The sequence below is a fragment of the Buteo buteo genome, chromosome 27, assembly GCF_964188355.1.
Source record: "Buteo buteo chromosome 27, bButBut1.hap1.1, whole genome shotgun sequence".
NCBI lineage: Eukaryota > Metazoa > Chordata > Aves > Accipitriformes > Accipitridae > Buteo > Buteo buteo.
The window spans coordinates 12,234,080-12,252,365 of NC_134197.1; the positions used below are offsets into that span (position 1 = coordinate 12,234,080).

Below are 18,286 nucleotides of genomic sequence, written 5' to 3' on the forward strand. Positions count from 1 at the left end.
AGGACAACCTTCTGCAGGACACCCACAGTCACAGTAAAGCCCCTGGCCATTTGCTGAAGAAAACCTTTCACTTCAGTACTGCTAACAGCAAGGTAACGCTGGCTGTTTTATACAATCGGCAAGCAGAAATAAGAACCCTTAAGCCGGCTGCAGCCCCTGGCTCCACACGGCTCACCTCGCCCTCCCTCCTCCCGGCCCCGGCCCCGGCCCCGGCCCCGGCCCCGGCCCCGGCCCCGGCCCCGGCCCCGGCCCCGGCCCCGGCCCCGGCCCCGGCCCCGGCCCCGGCCCCGGCCCCGGCCCCGGCCCCGGCCCCGGCCCCGGCCCCGGCCCCGGCCCCGGCCCCGGCCCCGGCCCGCCACCTGGCGGCGCGGAGGCGAGCTGCCTCAGCACCCCCCGCCGGGCCCTGAGGGGAGAGCGGAGGCCGCGCCGCCCCCACCCGCCAACAGAGGCCGAAGGGAGGGGAGAGGAGAGAGGAGAGGAAAGGAGAGAGGAGAGGAAAGGAGAGAGGAGAGGAAAGGAGAGAGGAGAGGAAAGGAGAGAGGAGAGGAAAGGAGAGAGGAGAGGAAAGGAGAGAGGAGAGGAAAGGAGAGAGGAGAGGAAAGGAGAGAGGAGAGGAAAGGAGAGAGGAGAGGAAAGGAGAGAGGAGAGGAAAGGAGAGAGGAGAGGAAAGGAGAGAGGAGAGGAAAGGAGAGAGGAGAGGAAAGGAGAGAGGAGAGGAAAGGAGAGAGGAGAGGAAAGGAGAGGATCCTCCCGCCCGGAGCTGGCTCGGCCCCGAACAGGCGCGACTGTGCGGGACGCTGAACGAGGTGCAGCCATCCCTGCTCCTCCAAACAGAAAGCAAAACAATAGCTCTAAAATTGACGAGATCCGTGGGTCGTCCCCCCGCCCCGGGAAGAAAAAGGGAATGAAGGGGAAAAAAAAAGAAAAAAAGTCATTCAAAAAAGTAATTCAATCGAAGTATTACACAGATGCATTCGACTTTTTAGCGGGCCAAAACACAGCCTCTTGGCAACTTACCGGCTATCCCAGCTCTGCGGTGAAGCAGCCAGAGTGACGCCTCGCCGTACCTCTGGAGGCAGGTAACAGTACATAAAACCCCCAGAGATCAAGACCCAGGAAACTCCATAGCCATGAAGACTAGCAATGACAGCTTTGTTTTTCAGAAACAAACGCTGTAAAGATCCAAATTCTATGCACATATTTTAAACATATATTAGTAAACAACTGTGGACCTAATGCAAGAAGCTACATTCTCTCCCTTCTAGAATTAATGATTTCATTTAAAAGAAAGGGAAGTGTACCAAACCCCACAGAATGATGAGGTTTGATGCGGTATCAATGAGGCCAGTTCCTTCTTGGGACACCACCCGTCACTGACCCCTGAAAGTTCTCCACCCAAACTTAGCATTACAAATACTACAGCCCCACATCCAGTCACATTTTAGTAGCTTACCTAGGTGTTAAATGTTAAAATCAAACACATATAAGGACAAGAAAATGGAAGAGTAGTATTTTCTTAAGAGGTATTAATTACAGGTAGAGATAAATAACGTCCTGCTCCTCAAATGACAGTTCGGCAGGGGAGGAGGGTAGAAATAGTGGAATATCTATTAACCTTTGTAGTTTAGAGAAGGATCCACATGGCCTACTCTGAAGAAACAAGTTTTTAAGGGACTGTACTGTAATGCAATTAAGACCTATATTTTCCCTGCAGGTATGCAAATGTTGCTGTTCAAGAGTGAAGTCAATACCATGAAGATCCTAATGGCCTCAGGGTAAAGACTCCAGGTGGATTCTCTGCAACAGCACGGGCCTGTAGAGCTCTTGAGCAGACTTCCTTGCCTCTTCACCTATACTTCTGACAATACCATTAAATGCTTTTGTATCCATTTGACATCATGACTCTAAGCTCCCTCCCAAATCACGTTATGCCAGTTCTTTGGGATATATAGCTAATAACCACGCTCCGCACCATTTGGAGAGAACACCGTACAAATTACCTGAATCACTTCCGTAAGAGATGAATATTTTATACAACTTTTAAGGGTTGCATATATTCTGAGAAGTAAATTTGCAGTTTCTTTGTAGGTTTGGATACTCAAGATAAAAGTGACTTAAGTATTTAGTCCTAAGGTCATGAGTCTCAGAGAAGAAAAGTCTCTGGATCCTTGAGAGCAGAAGAGTTCAGCTACTAACTTCTCCTTGCATCACTAATAACACTGTCTTCTTTCCCACATTTTAGCGTGAGAATGTGATGATACGGCTGCTATTAAAAAACCAACAACTTAATTACACTACTTCTGGTAGCATTCCAAGGTTAGAAATAAAACATTTCATATTTAACGTCTTTAAATTGTTTTTCCCTTTGCAATGCAAGTTCAAGATAGTTCTCACATTTAAAAACCCACAAATTTTGGCATACCTTCAAACAGGTTATTGCATTGTTTAAATGACAGTGGTTCCCACTCTAATGTAAATACAATCTGATGAAGCCTTCTTAATATTCCACTCTTCCACAGCAATGGTTTTGAACTCACTGATTTGTAGAACTTTCTTCCCCCCCCCCCCCCCCAGGGAAACGCATAGTGATTTAAATCTTATGACAACAGGTTTGCTTTTCTTGGTTACATTTCACAAATATGTTGAAAGTAGTCCATGAACCAAAAGGGTCTGCTAATGACAGGCTGACAAAAAAAATTGTTATGACGAAAAAAGGAGAGTTCATTAAAAACATTTCAGAAGCTAATAAATAAAACCAAACCAGTTCCTAAGAAAATGTCTTTAATTTTCATTTTATGGAAATACATATTTTGGTTTTATTTCCATGATACAAAAATGTTAAATATCAAACATTTTCTGAAAACTACCAATGCAGATCCTTTTTTAAACAAATAAAGGGCTGGTGCAGTTAGCAGGTTTGTCACAGGTACCAGAAAACATTTTTACAAAAACCCCACAAGCTGGGGAAGAAGGAGGGAAGAAACAGATCAAGACTTAAGAGTGAAAACAGCAATAAATGAGAAAACAAAGAATAACTACCTCCCACCAGGAAAGTAACATTTGAGAAACTTGTAAGTTACGGTTTTTTGAAAGGGTAAGGTATGCGTAAAGTTGGTATTTAGATGAATACTGGCTACACAAGGGGTGGGGGGGTAGAGAATGGAAAACTAAGAAAGATTACCAGAATGCAAAACTGCAGTTCTACCTGTTTCAAGAATGATGAGAGCATACTGATATTGCCTGAAAAAATAGCTAAAGATTAGGAGATTTGTGGTAACTCCCCTCAAGCACAGGAAATAGCCTAGCACAAAATCATAGAGTACCAGTTCTTTTTGTACATTTCATAGCCAGCATGCCAAAGTAGGTGGCCAAAATACATTTAGTCTTGCTTCTTAAATCTAACATCATTTACGACAGCAAGGATTTCACATGATCAACAATGAATCATATACTAGTTAATATATGCACAAGTAAAATTGACAGTGATTGTTCAATGAACAGTTTAAAATAATTAAACTGATTTTCAGGACACATACTGCTTTGTTAACACCACTTTATTTAAATAAAGTATGGCTTCCAAGAGGTGTATTCTCACAACTGCTTTCAATCAATTCCACTTGTTAAGGCAGTTGTTTCCTACCATGTTTCAGGGACTTCAAAAATTCCAGTGGAACTAGCTGTGAGGCTTCCTAAAAGACAGTCATGGAACAATATATTAAAGACTTCAATATATGAAAACTGAAAGGAATAAAAATTAAATCAAGAATATTTTTATTCTTTCAGAGCATACAAAGACATATTTTCTCCACCAGACTAAGGCCCTAGATACATTACTGGCAAGTCAATACTTACAGAGGGAAACCAAGAGATTGTTTATGATTAGGTACTTAAAAAAAAAAAAAGTTTAATGTCAAGTTTCTTACCTAAACAGTAAATATTCGATTAAAAATATTAATTGCAAAATACAAGTAATTTTGGTTTTGCAATAACTGGGATGATAAAGTTAAATAATACTATTTTCCCAAGTGTACTTCCAGTTATTCTTGTTTAAGACAGTTAAGACAATGAAGAATATTTCCAGCCCAAATTAGATGGAGAAGAAAGATGAATCACACAAATACCAATAATGTATATTTCCATAATGGCAAATACAGAGCATGAATTTTATACTTGGAATTACAGTAGACAAGTCTTGTCATTTTGCATATGCTTGCACGGCCCAATTGCCCTATTGAACTACAAGAAGAAAGCAATTTCCAAGCACAGCTTTTGAATCAGCTAAGATTTTACTCTACCAAATCAGGAGAAAGGATGCTTGGTATTCAATACCACTTTCTGGATAAAAGTGGCCAGCGCAGGCATTGAAATGAAGTTTTAACTATGAATATTAATATTTGAATATACTTCAGTACAGACAGTGCTCCAGATGACCAATAATTAAAACATGATTTAATTTAATACAGTCTAACCAATTCCTACAAGAAATTACTAACACAAGTTGAAATAGAGTCAACAATAAATAGATCAATAAAACTAAAATCTTTTGAGGTTTAAAATCATGTGACCTAAGTTTTTTTGGTTTTTGTTTTGGGTTTTTTTGTTGTTTTGGGTTTTTTTTGTTTTTTACAGGCTGCAATAACTCACACAACCTCGCAAAACAAATCAGGTGAAACACAGCCATCAGATTGTCACCTGCCTATGTTTAGTCAGACATACAGTTCAAAGTACTTTGGCTAAAAATTATGTAGGTATTAAAGTCTGCAAAAAGCCCCTTATATCAACCCTAGGTGAAAAGTCTTCAACCAAATAAAGAACAATAAAGGCTACGGTTACAAACACCACACAGAACATTGCATATACCAATGTATACATCAAAACAGTTTTAAGAAGAAAGAAAAAGATTATTCGGGTTTATAATTTGTGTTAGAAACACTATTCATTTTGCAAGCGTTACATTGTGAGTTCTAAACCAGATTTTAAAAAAAAAGAAAATTTATAAAATACATAACAGAAGAAAGAAAAAAGATTTTATCACTTGGGCAAATCCACAATTTGACACTTCTACAACAAAAAACTACTATTTCTTCTACTTTGCAAAATCTGTATCTCCTGAAAGTGAAATTCCTCAAGCTTCAACAACTAGCAGTCCATGAAATGTGAATGATCTGCTCATGGTCCAGTAAGCCTTTTAAATAAGCAAAGGCTTACTCAGAGCATGTGGTAGACTACAAGAACTGTTAAGGGTGAATATGACCCACCTGTCCAAAATGTTGGGAAAGGATTTTAAACACACTCACTTTTCATCATTGTCTTGCCAAGTCTAATCAGAAAAACACCCACAGTGAAGTGATTCGTAAATGCAAAGCACCCAGAAAGCTAAAGGGCCTGCCTAAGTTTAAGGGCCCAGTAGATCAGCATCTGTCTGGCCGCTTACTCCTTCATTGAGTTGTCTCAGAAAGTCAACACATGCTCAGGAAATGTTCTAGAGAGGAAAGGGTTTCAGTGGAGTTGCAGCCTAGTTATTTATACCAAGGGATATAAAGCAGCAGTCTGATTGTGTCCGACTGCACTTGGCCTAAACCAGCACTGTGGGAAGTGGTGTGCCAGAGGAGTGGTGAGGGGCAGGCAGGTAGACTGTCAAAGTTCTGGCTTAATTGTAGAGGTAAATGATATTCTGACCAGACTGAGAAATTCCATTGTTTTCTCAACTTACAGATATATCTTATCTCACAAATAACTGTAAATAAAGAATGTTAGTGCAATATTATCAGGATATATAGTCTTAAGGTGCTAAATAAAAGGGTACGTACATTAGCTTTCAGGGCAGCAGGCAGGTTTATTAAAACTAGACTCATTTGCAAGGCCTAGGGTAGTTCCAAACAGAGGAGAAAACCACGTGCACAAACATTGTGCTTACCTGCTGGAACTTGTTCTGTCTTGATCTTTTTGAACTTTTTGGCTCTCTTCTTACCGTCTGGAAGGGACTCTGCACAGGAGTCTGTCTGATCATATTCTGGATCTTGGCCTTCTCCCTCTTCCATATCATCAGAACCGGTTTCCTCCTGAATGGGACTCATGCTTCTCTTTCCTACTGTACTGGTACCTGTAAAACTGAAATGTAGAAGAAATATGATTATGAACAAGTCAAGAATAGCTATTACATAGGTACTAGTTGTTATACATCTATTAAATACTTATGAAGGCAGTAGAATGAACTATAGTAAGTGGTGTACCATGAAATTACATTATCTGGAAAATCTGTCTTAACTGTAAAATTCCATCAATTGGCTATCTAATCCAGTCTTATGTAGATGAAGGTATTAATTCTTCGTACTACAGATGTTTCAGGCTTAGCTGCTATTCTGATGAGATCACTCAGCTCAAATGTAATTAAAGCTGTTCTCTATCCCTGCTTAGTTTTAATTTTTATTCTCTTAGTTATGAAAGCCCTTGTAAAGCATTCTCAATAGACACGAAGTTATACACAACTGTTAAGCCTCAAACACGTATCTTGATATTGAAGGATTCTACATGCTACCTTCATCCACTCTCCTGGAACTATATGCAGTTTTAAAAGCATTTCTACTATATAAATGTAGAGAAAACCATCAAGCTCCATATAATAAACTTTAAATCAGAGTCCTACCATCCAACAGGCTGGTAAAATAAAAAGCACAAAAAATTGCACACTCATTCCATAGGTAGTATTTGAATGAAGTCTGACTAATACTGCATGAAGATGAACTTAGAGCTCCATTTCATTCAGCATACATTGAAATAAGACTGCATAGATTTTCATTCAACTGGAATGCTATTGTTAAGTTTCCTTGAAAGACAAATGACAATATGAAAATCAAATCAACATGAGTATGAGAAAGAATACAGTAGCAAAGGGGCTAATGAAAAAAATAGGTCCCATTACAAACTTCTAGATACGTGAATATCAGCTACTTAAATGTCTATTTTAATGCACTTTTAGAACAGCCAATTAAAAAAAAGGTAGGTTTAGACTCACAAACCTTTAGTTTTTCATTAAGAACTACACAAAATGGCTGTATGCACCTAAGCTATGTTCTATTCTTTTATTTAAATAAAAATTAATATCAAGCTTTACAAACTATTTTATTTTTTCTTTCTAATCAATAATAGCAAGGAATTATGGTGTTTCAATAAGGTTTCAGCTAAAGGACTGTTAAATTTGGCTGTATAATTTTGGCTTTGAAATGGAATTTTTTTTCAGCTGAACATTTTGCAATTTAAAACAGATTCTTTCTGGGATGTCCAAAGGCAATAAACAAACATGAAACATATGATTGCGCCTCATGCTCTTACTTCCACTTTAGGAGCACAAACACCATTTACTTTGATGAATAACTAGCTTTTTCTCCAAACATTCACACACAGAAGACCTTCTTGCACGATTTCTTAGAAATCATGATTTCGAGTCACACCGCAACTACCACCAATAGAAAAATGCAAGCCAAAAAGCTGGATAGAACTGTTTATCCTACATACACACTTCAATATTGTAAAACAGGCAAAAACTACATTTGGAAAGAAAAAAAGTCTAGTGACAAAAGAGCATTTAGAAAATGAAAAACTACTACATATCTTTTTATTAAAAAAATGCTGTTTAGAAAAGTGTGTAAGAAATCTACTTTTGGGAAAGGTACTCTGAAAAACACATAAGGAAGAACAATTCAGGAACCATAAATTACGATCCCAGGATTTCTTAGACATAGTATGAGCACTTGGCTCTTAGAAAGGAACTTGCACTCACTGTAGGAAGAGGCACCCTTTTTGAAAGGTCTTACGGCTGAATTTAATTTTTTTCAACTTAAACTCTTGAGGAGTTATTGCAAATAAAGATAAACGAGTTCTTGACCTTCAGTGCACATTTAGGTTTGTACCAAAGTGCAAAATAAAAATTAATTTTAGGCCTTATGTTCTTGCGGCAGATACCTTAAGAGGAAAAAAAAACCATCAAAAAAATCAGCAGCACGAGATCCAAAATATATATATTTTATAATCAAGAACTGTTGACTTCTTGCTTTCTCCCAAAATATTAATTTTATTCTACATTCATTTATTGACAGCATGGCTTCTAGATGACCAAGAGTTGGGTTTTTTGTGTCTTCTTCTTCTTTAACCTAAAAGAAGATTCAAGGACTACAGCAACATTATTTATTCACTTATTACTAAGAGCAAATCAGTATGGTTGTATATACAAGTTAAAGCACTACTCAGAGCAAAGTTCGGTTTTCTAATTATACCAGCTATTTTGGAATATATCCATATTTCTGTCTCAATTTCCTTACTCTGTTGAGAAACAACTAAAAGTGAACAAACTAATAGCTATCACTAATTGTACAATTCAGATACATTTTTTAGGATCCTCAACTGTTTGGATACCTGAACCGTTTAGAGACACAGACTTACAACATGCATTAACAAATGCAGCACTTAAGTTTCCAAACACACATGTACAACAGTTAATCGGGTGATAATTTTTTTTTAAAAGACTATATTTAAAGATGTTCTGAAATTTCTTTTGTATATTGAAATGGAGATTGTTCTCATTTTTTAAATAAAATTACTAGCCAGGTTGGGGTTGCAGTTTTTGGGGGTGGGTTTGTGGGTTTTTTTCGGGGGGCGGGGGGGCACCCAAAACACCCCACCACAAGAAAAGCCTATCATACGTTGCCAGTTGGCAAATCTACTTAGTGAGCACAATATAGCTCTCGCATCAGTCAGTGATGATGGTAGGTAGGGTTCCAAGCCTCTTCAATGACAGCAGTTTCCACTAGTCCTTCTTCCCCAACCTCTCCCTTCTGTTGATCTATTTTAATGCCAGCCCACAGGCAAACCTGACAAGGATGAATGCCACTGGAAGAAGGTGGTAGAAACAGAAAAATCTAGATTTTATTCTCAAATTCTATTCCTATTTAGTACAATCCTAATCAAAAAAGAATACAGTATTACTAGCAACATTATTACTAAACACATTTTTTGCTGAATCAACAGGATGTGGAGGACTTATAGATAACTCTACTGTCAGAAAGAACAGGGACTCCACCTGATTAAACTGCCCATGAACTTTGAAATGTTGTTTCAGCTACTAAATAGCAGCAACCCAACTAGTACTATGGTAATTATTTTGATAGAATCAGCAAGGGGGGTGGGGGGGTGGGGCAAAAGGTGGGAAAGTAATTATGAAGATGTAGCATTAAACATTTTCTGTTTTGGAAAAGCATGTCCTACTTTTAAAAGGATCACTTACTTCCAACACAACACAGCATCTTGAATTGGCCTGGATATATACAGACCTCCGACTTCAAGTAAATTTTATTTAAATGAAAGCATAAACCTTGTGTTCTCTTGTCACTTTGATGACATTGGGGGGGTGGGGGGGAGTAGTTACTGACCCATCATAAAAATCAGTCATATCAGCTTAAGAGCAGATGAAATCACCTGAAATAACACTAGAAAACTGGAATACTATAATAATTCGCTTGCAGTATTTATAACCCATATCTTTAATGACTCAGCTTTTCCCAATTCTTATCCTTTATTTAGTAATAAACCACTATAAACAACCATTTCTATAAAAACCGAAAGAATCATCAGGAGAAATACATGAACATTTCAAAAATGAGAAAAACTATCTTCAGCAAAATAAAGGCGTTCAAGGAAGTGGTGCTAAAAACAGCACCCTGACTTGACAGGAGATGCAGCACTCCTGGTTGTAGCTAGAAAATTTTTAAGGCAAAATGACGTATCGCTTCCCCGTACTTCATATTAGTTTAAGTCTTTTGCCATTGGCCTTATTCTGTTTTACTCGTTCCTAGATGATGATCAGGAAAACTAGAATAAGTAAATACAAGTAGAGCACAATATCTAGTTTTACATAGAACATACCCTATTTCATTTTTCATGCTATGGTTCAACACTGTTTTGCTAAGGAAAAGATGTCAAACCCATGCATTTAACAGTCATGGCAGAGCTGGCAGGCAGTTATTTGCTAAGCACAACATAGCCAGTACTGTATAATACACAAGAGGCTGTAATCCATCCATTTCAAAAGTGTGTTCTGAATAGAGAACAGCTTTAGAAAAGGGGATCTTATTAACTACTTGAAGATCTGTCAAATGCATCAGTTTTTCCTCTACTTCTCCATCTGACATTAATTATCAGGCATATTCCCATTAAAATCCATTTTGATACGTAACAGTAGTAATAACTTATATGCGAGGTGTATATATTAATTATAAGTGATTTTACCTTGTGACTGCTATTAATACTATTATACTGTATTTTCTAGAGTAGTTCCTCTACGGAACTATAGTTTTTTAAGTAAGACAGGAATTAAAGAACCTTTGTTACATACTTAGCATTCTGTCAATTTAAGACAAAAGTTCCTTACAAGAAATACCCAACAACTTCATTACCGAATGAAAAAGTAGCCGGGATATATTGTCATCATGGAGAGAAACAGCTATTCTGCAGCTGTGCTCCCTGGCAGAAACTGATGCAGCAAGCTTATTAAATAATAAATAAATAAAGGATGTAGTAACATGAAGCTATTATAAGAGATCAGCTGCTAAATACATCACAGTATTGAGTGCTCAACTATATATGATTCAAATTAATCTGGACAAATATACACACATATACATGCATACATATATATTTGTCCTGATTGATTTATATAAATATTTTAATTATATTTATTATATTTTATATAAAATGGTTATATATATTTAAAAGAAAAAATAAGTATTTTTGAGACATCTTTGTCTGCAAACACAAGGAAAATGTTCCTCTTGAGTCAACTGAAAGACCACAAGGTTTGCAGTTCCATGTTATACCTAACCAGATTACACTTCAGAGGAAACATTTACAAAAGATTAGTTGACAAGAGAACACAGTCTAACTAGTAACAAAAATAAAATTAAGAAAAGCATATCAAAAGACCTGCATGAAAGGGAGTTTGAGACAGAACCAAATCACTTTATTCATGGAATAATGAGAGAACAAAAATTCATGTAACATCAATTACAAAAGAAGGTCTATCAACAAAATAAAGGCTGCTATCCAAGGCTATCAAAGTGTTGATCATCTAAAACCAAGGCTGCTTCTTGCAGAATTTTACAACACTAGAAAAAATAGATTAAAATCTTTCAATGAGATTAAGTGATTAGGCATACAACTCATTGCCGTATATCATAATTTTAACGAAAGAATTCACTGAAAATTTTGTTCAGCAATTTTCCAAATTATACATTTGCAGTAGTCCTCAAACTTCTTTGTGAGACAACAACAAATCAGCTTTCCGCATTACTGTCTTCCAAACTATATATTAAAAGAGTAGGTTGTCTATGGTTCAAACCATAAGCTGCCACTCTTACCATCTGTCTAGAATCTGAGAGATACCCAAAAAAGAATGTTCACTGAGAAGAGATACTTCCTCTAGAAGAAATAAAACTAGAACTTAGTATTTCTTTTTAATACAGACTTAATTATAGACCTAAATGTTAGCCACATGTAAACGAGTGCCAGGACAACTTTTAGAGCTCCTCAAGTACAATAGCTCAATTAGACTAACTTCATTTGATACAGATTTTATCACCAGGTTCCTCCATATGGTTTTTAGGGATCAGACATGTCTCTAACACATTCAGAATTCCCACCATGATAAAAGCCATGAACATTTGACAGCTAGCCAAAATGCACACCTGCATTTAGTTTTGCAAAGTAGGCAAATCAGAAGCTCATGTAAGTGAGAAGAACAGAATAAGTTTATTATATTTGTTACATGACAGATAACATTTACAGGAGATATAATGAGAGCTAGAACTTATCATAGCATTCCCAAGAAAGATAAAGCAGAAAGACCTCAGTGTTGGTTTTATGACCATCTCATTTGGTCTGTCTATCCAGGAAAAAATGAAACAAAACAAACCCTCCCAAACCCCAAAACACCACCTTACAGAAATATAACTTATGCACTCCACTGAAACTTATTTTTATAGAGAATTGATAGAATCAGGGGGGGAGGGGGAAGAACGGCAATAACTTGATTAATTTTACAGTTATATTAACACTAAAAGACCCTTCCCATTTACAGCTACACAGATGACTAAGAAGCCTCCTGTTACCATCCTATCCAAAACCTGTCATTAACACAAGAGGGTAAAAATGGAACAAGAAATACACACAGCAACATACTGTACCAGAATCAAAACTGGCATCTCCTGACTTAATTTTGTCCTTAAATAATGAAATAAAATGCTTTTCAAGTTTTACTCCAAAAGCTTAAAGCAATGCAAGTATCGTCATTTGCCTTGTTGTTTCTGAAGCATAAGGACGACTTCATCAGGACTGCTCAAGATGGTAATTTATACCCTTCTCTGTGGCAGTATTATCACCACGGGAAGTCATCCAAAAACCAAGACGGCCTTTACAAGGGTATAAGAAGACCGCTAAGTTTCCAGATGACACAAGACATTCAGAGGTTTCAAATAATAAAGAAAATAATTCTTTTATTTTGGTTGTAAGAAATGGTACTGCTACATCAAGCTCAGAAGCTGTGATTTGACCTGCCCTCAAGATCTCAATATTTTAGAAATTTGTCTAATCATGTTTGTGATGAAATTCCCTCTGCTTCTTTACCTACAATCTTGTGACAGCTGATGTACCACTAGTGACTTACATGCAAAGAAATATGTACAGAAAAAAAGTCACCTAGTGCTTCACAACTACCTGAAAATTGCTAGACTTCTAATAAAAATGCAGTAAAAATACAAAAGTTGGGAATGCAGGAAAAGTCTCACCTGTTAACACAGTAGTATCGACTCTGGGAAACGTAAGGTGTGCATTGAGTTTTTAACCGCTTTCTCTCCATCTCCTTCCAACTATCTTCTGTACATTTTCTCTTTGCCTGTTTTTCTTCATGTTTTTTCTCAACATACTCTGCATATGTTTGGATCCTATAACTTTCAGCATACCTGCTGGTGTTTACAGCTATGGGGAAGAAGAGTGATGTTATATACAAAACACTGTTAAATGACAGCATGCCCTCTCCCCTGAAATAACTTATTTTGAAAAGCATAAGGCAGTGAGCTATTTGTTCTGTTCATATAAACAAATTCTAGTTCCACTGTTACGTTAGTATTACAATAAATAAAAAAAAAAAAGAAAAAAAGAAAATGCCATACTCTCCTAAATTCGCATGGTATGTTTGAATCAGATATTCAAAACTCTTCTCAGACTTCATACAAAAAGGGTTACATCTACTTAAGACTTTTCTTTTAAATTAGAAACCATCAATTCTTCAGTCATAACCCTCTTCCAGATTGCTTGTTGGCAAGAAAAGATTTCCTGGATTTTTTCCCTTTTAGTCTCATTACTTAACCCAGCAGGTTTATTTTGCAAGTCTGCCAGGAAAAGACGACATTTGCAAAGCCTTTGCCAAAACTCTGTTTGATTGCTGTGAAACATAAGCTTATTTGAGCTGCATTTTTGGTTGCACAAGATATCTGTGGAAGCAGCACTTCACTAATATCCAGCTGTTCCATCCTTGCATCTTTCTAATGTTTGGTCTCCATTTAACTAAAAAAGACTGTGAGTTCAAGGTAGAAGGATTTCTGTCAGTGCAAAATTAGAAACACTTCAAAAATAAAGAAGAAACTTTCACTGCCTTCACTCAGCAACAATTTACCAACATTCCTTCAAGTCCTAGCATCTTCACAGCTCTCAGCCTTTAGTCTGCAAGCCAAGCTCTGGCCTCAAGCCATCACTGTAACAGATGAATCAGCAAATTAAACTGACTGTTAAGTGGTGTCCTCTGCTGTTTTCAGCCTAACTCACTGAAAGAAAGTACTGTAAACCAACCAGTAAACCAGTTTAAATATAAAACAAAACAAAACACCCAGATTGTTTTTCATATACTTGGTCTGCACATCTAAAAATACCATAATTGTAGTGGAGAGAAAATTCTGATTTTATTATGTACTTCCAATCTTTTTGTAGAATTTTCAGATGTGTATCCAACTTTCTGATTCTAGTTGAAGTGTTGTCATCTTGAATACAGGTATTCTGTATTCCTCTAGCCCAAGCACTAGAAATAGCAAGTGCCAACATCACAATTCAGAAAAGGTGAAGACGACGGGTGGATTTGGTTTTTTTCCCCTTTCAGAATAGATCATCTATTCTGCTTATTGACTATGCTACTGTGAAATGAATTACCTATAATACCAGTCATGGCATATAGATGCTGCTGCAAAGTCTTTCAAACGTACATAAAACTGGGCAACAGCATTGTATATGTAATTTTAATCCCAAGAATAGATACCAGCAATTATGATTAATAGCCTCATGAGATTGTTGCACTAACCAAAGAGATGTTATGCATACCTCCTTTCACACCCCTTGTATTTGTTTTGAACTGTGCAGTTACAGGATCTGTTTATAAGAATTAGGAGTGTATTTATTGCCCATGAAGGTATGGTGCAGGCATCATGAATGAATTAATAACGCTCACTGGAGTTACTGCATGCCAGCCGACATTCCTCAGGGTAAAATTTGTTTAGTTAAACTCAAGCATGTTTTTACTTGCTAAAATCAAGCACACAGTTACCATGGATCATCTGATAAATAGTGATTTGTTAAAACACAATAACCATTTCACATTATTTGTTTTGCTATAAACTAAGAGCCAAAGTTATGGCTCTTACATTTAACTCCCTGACAAACCCGATCTGTTTTTAAGGAAAAAAAAAAAAAATCATCCTTATGCAGCCTAAAGACAATTTTAAAATAAATCTGTGTAAGAGTCAATATTTTTGAACAAAGACAACTCTGCTTTCTTGAAATAAGGCCTGTATTTTATAGCAACCCATATTATACATACACACACAAATATATGCATAAACATATTTACGTATATATAACATAAAGAATTACATGCTGAATATATTGCTTTATGCATTGAACAACTGAAATGAAGGCATATGGAGAAGTCTAAGGAGTCACACATATAAATCAATCTTGCATGGTCTTGAACTGAAGAGCAGCTCCCTGTAAAAGTTTAAAATGCATTTTCTCTGATGCTTTTTTGATGAATGCTGTCCATATTGCCAAACAAAGCAAATACAGTTACATCGCTCTGCATTGCCAACAAAAGAAATTAATTGCTAGAATGCTTTGTGAATTCTAACAAACTAAAGAGAACTTAAGTGGTTTATTTACTTATTTATAAACATAAGAGAAAAGGTAAATCCTTCTGTGAGAAACCTGACCTAGTACTACATGGCTGCATTTCATTACACTAGTTGCAGCTGTAAAGTTAAGCTTCTGTCTCATAGTAGAATAATAGTAATTGCACATTATTTTAAGAAAAGCATTTCTAGAGGATGCCATCTTCTCTAGTTATTAGGTAAGCTACTAAACAGGCTGACTGTCGTTGAGTGATCCAAGAGGAATGCGTACAAAGATACTCTTTCACCAAGTCCTTGCTCTTATGCACAGCAAAATGCTGACAGATGGCCAGTTACAATATTAAGCCTCTTAAATAAATAGACAAATATGTAAGTGAACTGTGTAGGTAAAAAACCAAAAATACATAAATAAACTAAATACACAGAACTACTCAGATTAAGGCTGCAATACTAAACACTCAAGTTTATGAAATACTAAAGTAAAAATTCACCCATGAAGCCTTAAAGTGACCTCTGTATAGATGCTGCATTTATCTTGTCTGATCATGTTCTACCTAAAACATGGGACTGCTGCCTCAGTTGGATTGACAGTGTGAGTAGCTAATTCAGTATTTTGGTTTATGCTCACTATTCATTGTATGGTTCCACAGCCTTATTTATTGACGTCTAGGGCTATTCATGCTGCATCTAAAAAAATCAGAAGTTTGCATGTGCACTTTTTTCATCATGGCATCGTCCAGTGTTTCAAAGTAAAGCTCGTGAGCTGAAGCAGCCGTGCTATGTGCCTATTTTATAAACAGAGAGCAGAAGTAGACTCAAGATCCCAAATTAGAGAGCATCTTTTAAATTAACCTAATTAAATTGTCCACTACACGGTGCATTCAATCAGGGTTGGGTTCCTACACAGCAAATATATTAACATATTCCCAGAGAAGCCATAAATCCAAAAGAAACAGTATGTGATCACATGGCCATGGACTTTACCAATACATAAGCATAATTCACCTATGTTATGTTAAATATTAGTGAAATTGGCATTGCAATATTAATGGGGGTTTTTTTCAGCCTATATGCAGTTTTCAGACTTTTAAGCATACCTGGACAATTTCTGCTGCAAGGCATCACGCTGTTACACACACGACTAATTAGTTGGACCAGAAATTTTAAATGCACTTCTCCAGCCGCTCCCACTAGAATTATGGAAGTTAGTGATAGTTGCTAGTGTTGACGCAATATAAGCAGCATTGGGCACACTCTCTGTTGGCTTCTCTCAGAAAGAGATAGATGAACTTGACAGAATTCTTACTAGCCAACATTTCTGCTGATTTCTGCTCTTATCCTACCCTCTCCAATTTGTCTTTTTCCCAATTCAGTCTTTTCTGAAATCTATCATAACTCTAAACATTCTTCAATATTAAACTCACTGTTCCCTATTTTCTCTGGCAAGGCAGTTCTCCTACCTCCTTTTTTAAATTGTCTATGCTACCATTAGGCACCAATTTTCCCCAACTTAACCAAGTTACGTGCCATTATCGATTTCTGGTTCTTTATCCCACTTTTTTTTCAGGCAGGGTAATCCTTGTCAAATGCATTTTTCTTCAGTGTCAAACTAGTTTATTTTCAAACCTGGTCCAATCATAGCCTCTTTGCTCCATCTAAACATGTAAACTAATCAGTTCCCAGTCTTACCCCCATTCACTAGTTCCTTGGCCATCCCATGCCTAAAACAAGGAAGCAGAGCTAGCAACGGGGCTGGTCTATGTAGTACTACAAAAAAATCTTGGTGAAATGAAACCTCAGTCTACCTCCAGAAGGACCAGCACACCCCAAACAATCAAACAAAAACATATGTTAAACATTACCATTAATTTTTTTTTCTTAAAATAGTCTGGTTTGAAGGCCAAAATAAAGAACACTGTAAAGAGCAAGGAGAGCACCAGGACACCTTTCCCTCTCCCACCAAATTAAATGAACAGTTTTTTAAAACTATGAGTAATCTTTAGGATTAGGAAGGAGGCAGGCTATACTGACTCATACCAATAAATTACTGTTGTAAGTTTTCTTTCTTAGTGTTTCTTCATCTGTATTAAGTCTATGTAGTACCCCAGAGTTAATTATGAATGGCTCTCGTTCAAATACAGAAATACAGCGTGGATTCAATCTCACAATCTTTGTGCTCTCTTCTCTCCCAGTACATACAGAGAATAAAGTTCTAAACTAGCTGACTACTTTATTGTACTATTCAGTGATTTTCAAAATTTCACAAGCATGTAGAGGAATCCAGAAGACTACAAAACAAGTATGTTTCTTTAGCAGGAAAGAAGGATCCTGGGAATAACTGCCCTATGTAATATGTTACTCTTTAGTCCTGACGAAAGAGTAATTTCAAAAACCAACTAAACGTACTGGATTAGACCATTTTCTCAAGTCTGGTTACAAAATAAGTTAGTTAAACTGGGTTACTTTTGACGGTTAGCAGATCAGAAGGATTCCAATTCAATTGTATTTCAACAGAGAAATCTGCATGTTTCCTTAAATCCTGCTTTTAAAGTGTTGGGGTTGGGGCGGCATTGTGTGGTGGTGGTTGATTTGGTTTTGTTTGGGTTTTTAAAATTCTTTTCATCTGGAATGCTCACACCAACTCATCACCCATCACTAAACAGCACAGTGGCGTTTTAGGAGAGCAAACCCATCTAACACTGTTACTGTCAAAACTGATTTAAGGCCTCATTAATTTACCAGGGTAAGACACCTACATATGACAGACAGGATTCTTTAAAGCCTTGGTCATCAACCCACACGAGCAAGGCAGCTATTTTGTTGAGTTGGGTATATTCAGCATACCCTTTGCTAAAGCTTTTATTGAGATGAAACCTTATCCTGAAAATAGTTTTCTCTACTTTAAATAGAAGTATCTTGCACAGGTCTATTTCTAATAGAGATAAACAAATATTTCAATTGTGACTGAAGGGAGTCAAAAATAACTGCTAATTCAGCTAGAGAAAGCCTGACTGCTTTCTTTCCATTTTCCGTAATAGCTGCGCTGCTGCACTGAAACCCTCTTGCAC

The 18,286-nt window shown here is 37.0% G+C and overlaps 1 protein-coding gene across 4 annotated transcripts in view; it reads right to left on the minus strand.

Annotated features, from left to right (window-relative positions):
- Positions 1–2,773: 2,773 nt before the first annotated feature.
- The window catches only part of PARN (poly(A)-specific ribonuclease), a 63,326-nt gene continuing 47,813 nt past the window's right edge, over positions 2,774–18,286 (minus strand). For 3 of the 4 annotated variants that reach the window (XM_075058429.1, XM_075058431.1, XM_075058430.1), the window contains exons 22-24: positions 12,834–13,023; positions 5,918–6,111; positions 2,775–3,689 (exon numbers count right to left, since the gene is read on the minus strand). In XM_075058429.1, the coding sequence (XP_074914530.1) occupies positions 3,637–3,689; positions 5,918–6,111; positions 12,834–13,023 (437 nt within the window). In that variant the 3' untranslated portion in view covers positions 2,775–3,636. Of the gene's footprint in view, positions 3,690–5,917; positions 6,112–12,833; positions 13,024–18,286 lie in introns of all 4 variants that reach the window. The other variant, XM_075058428.1, reaches the window with a different exon arrangement.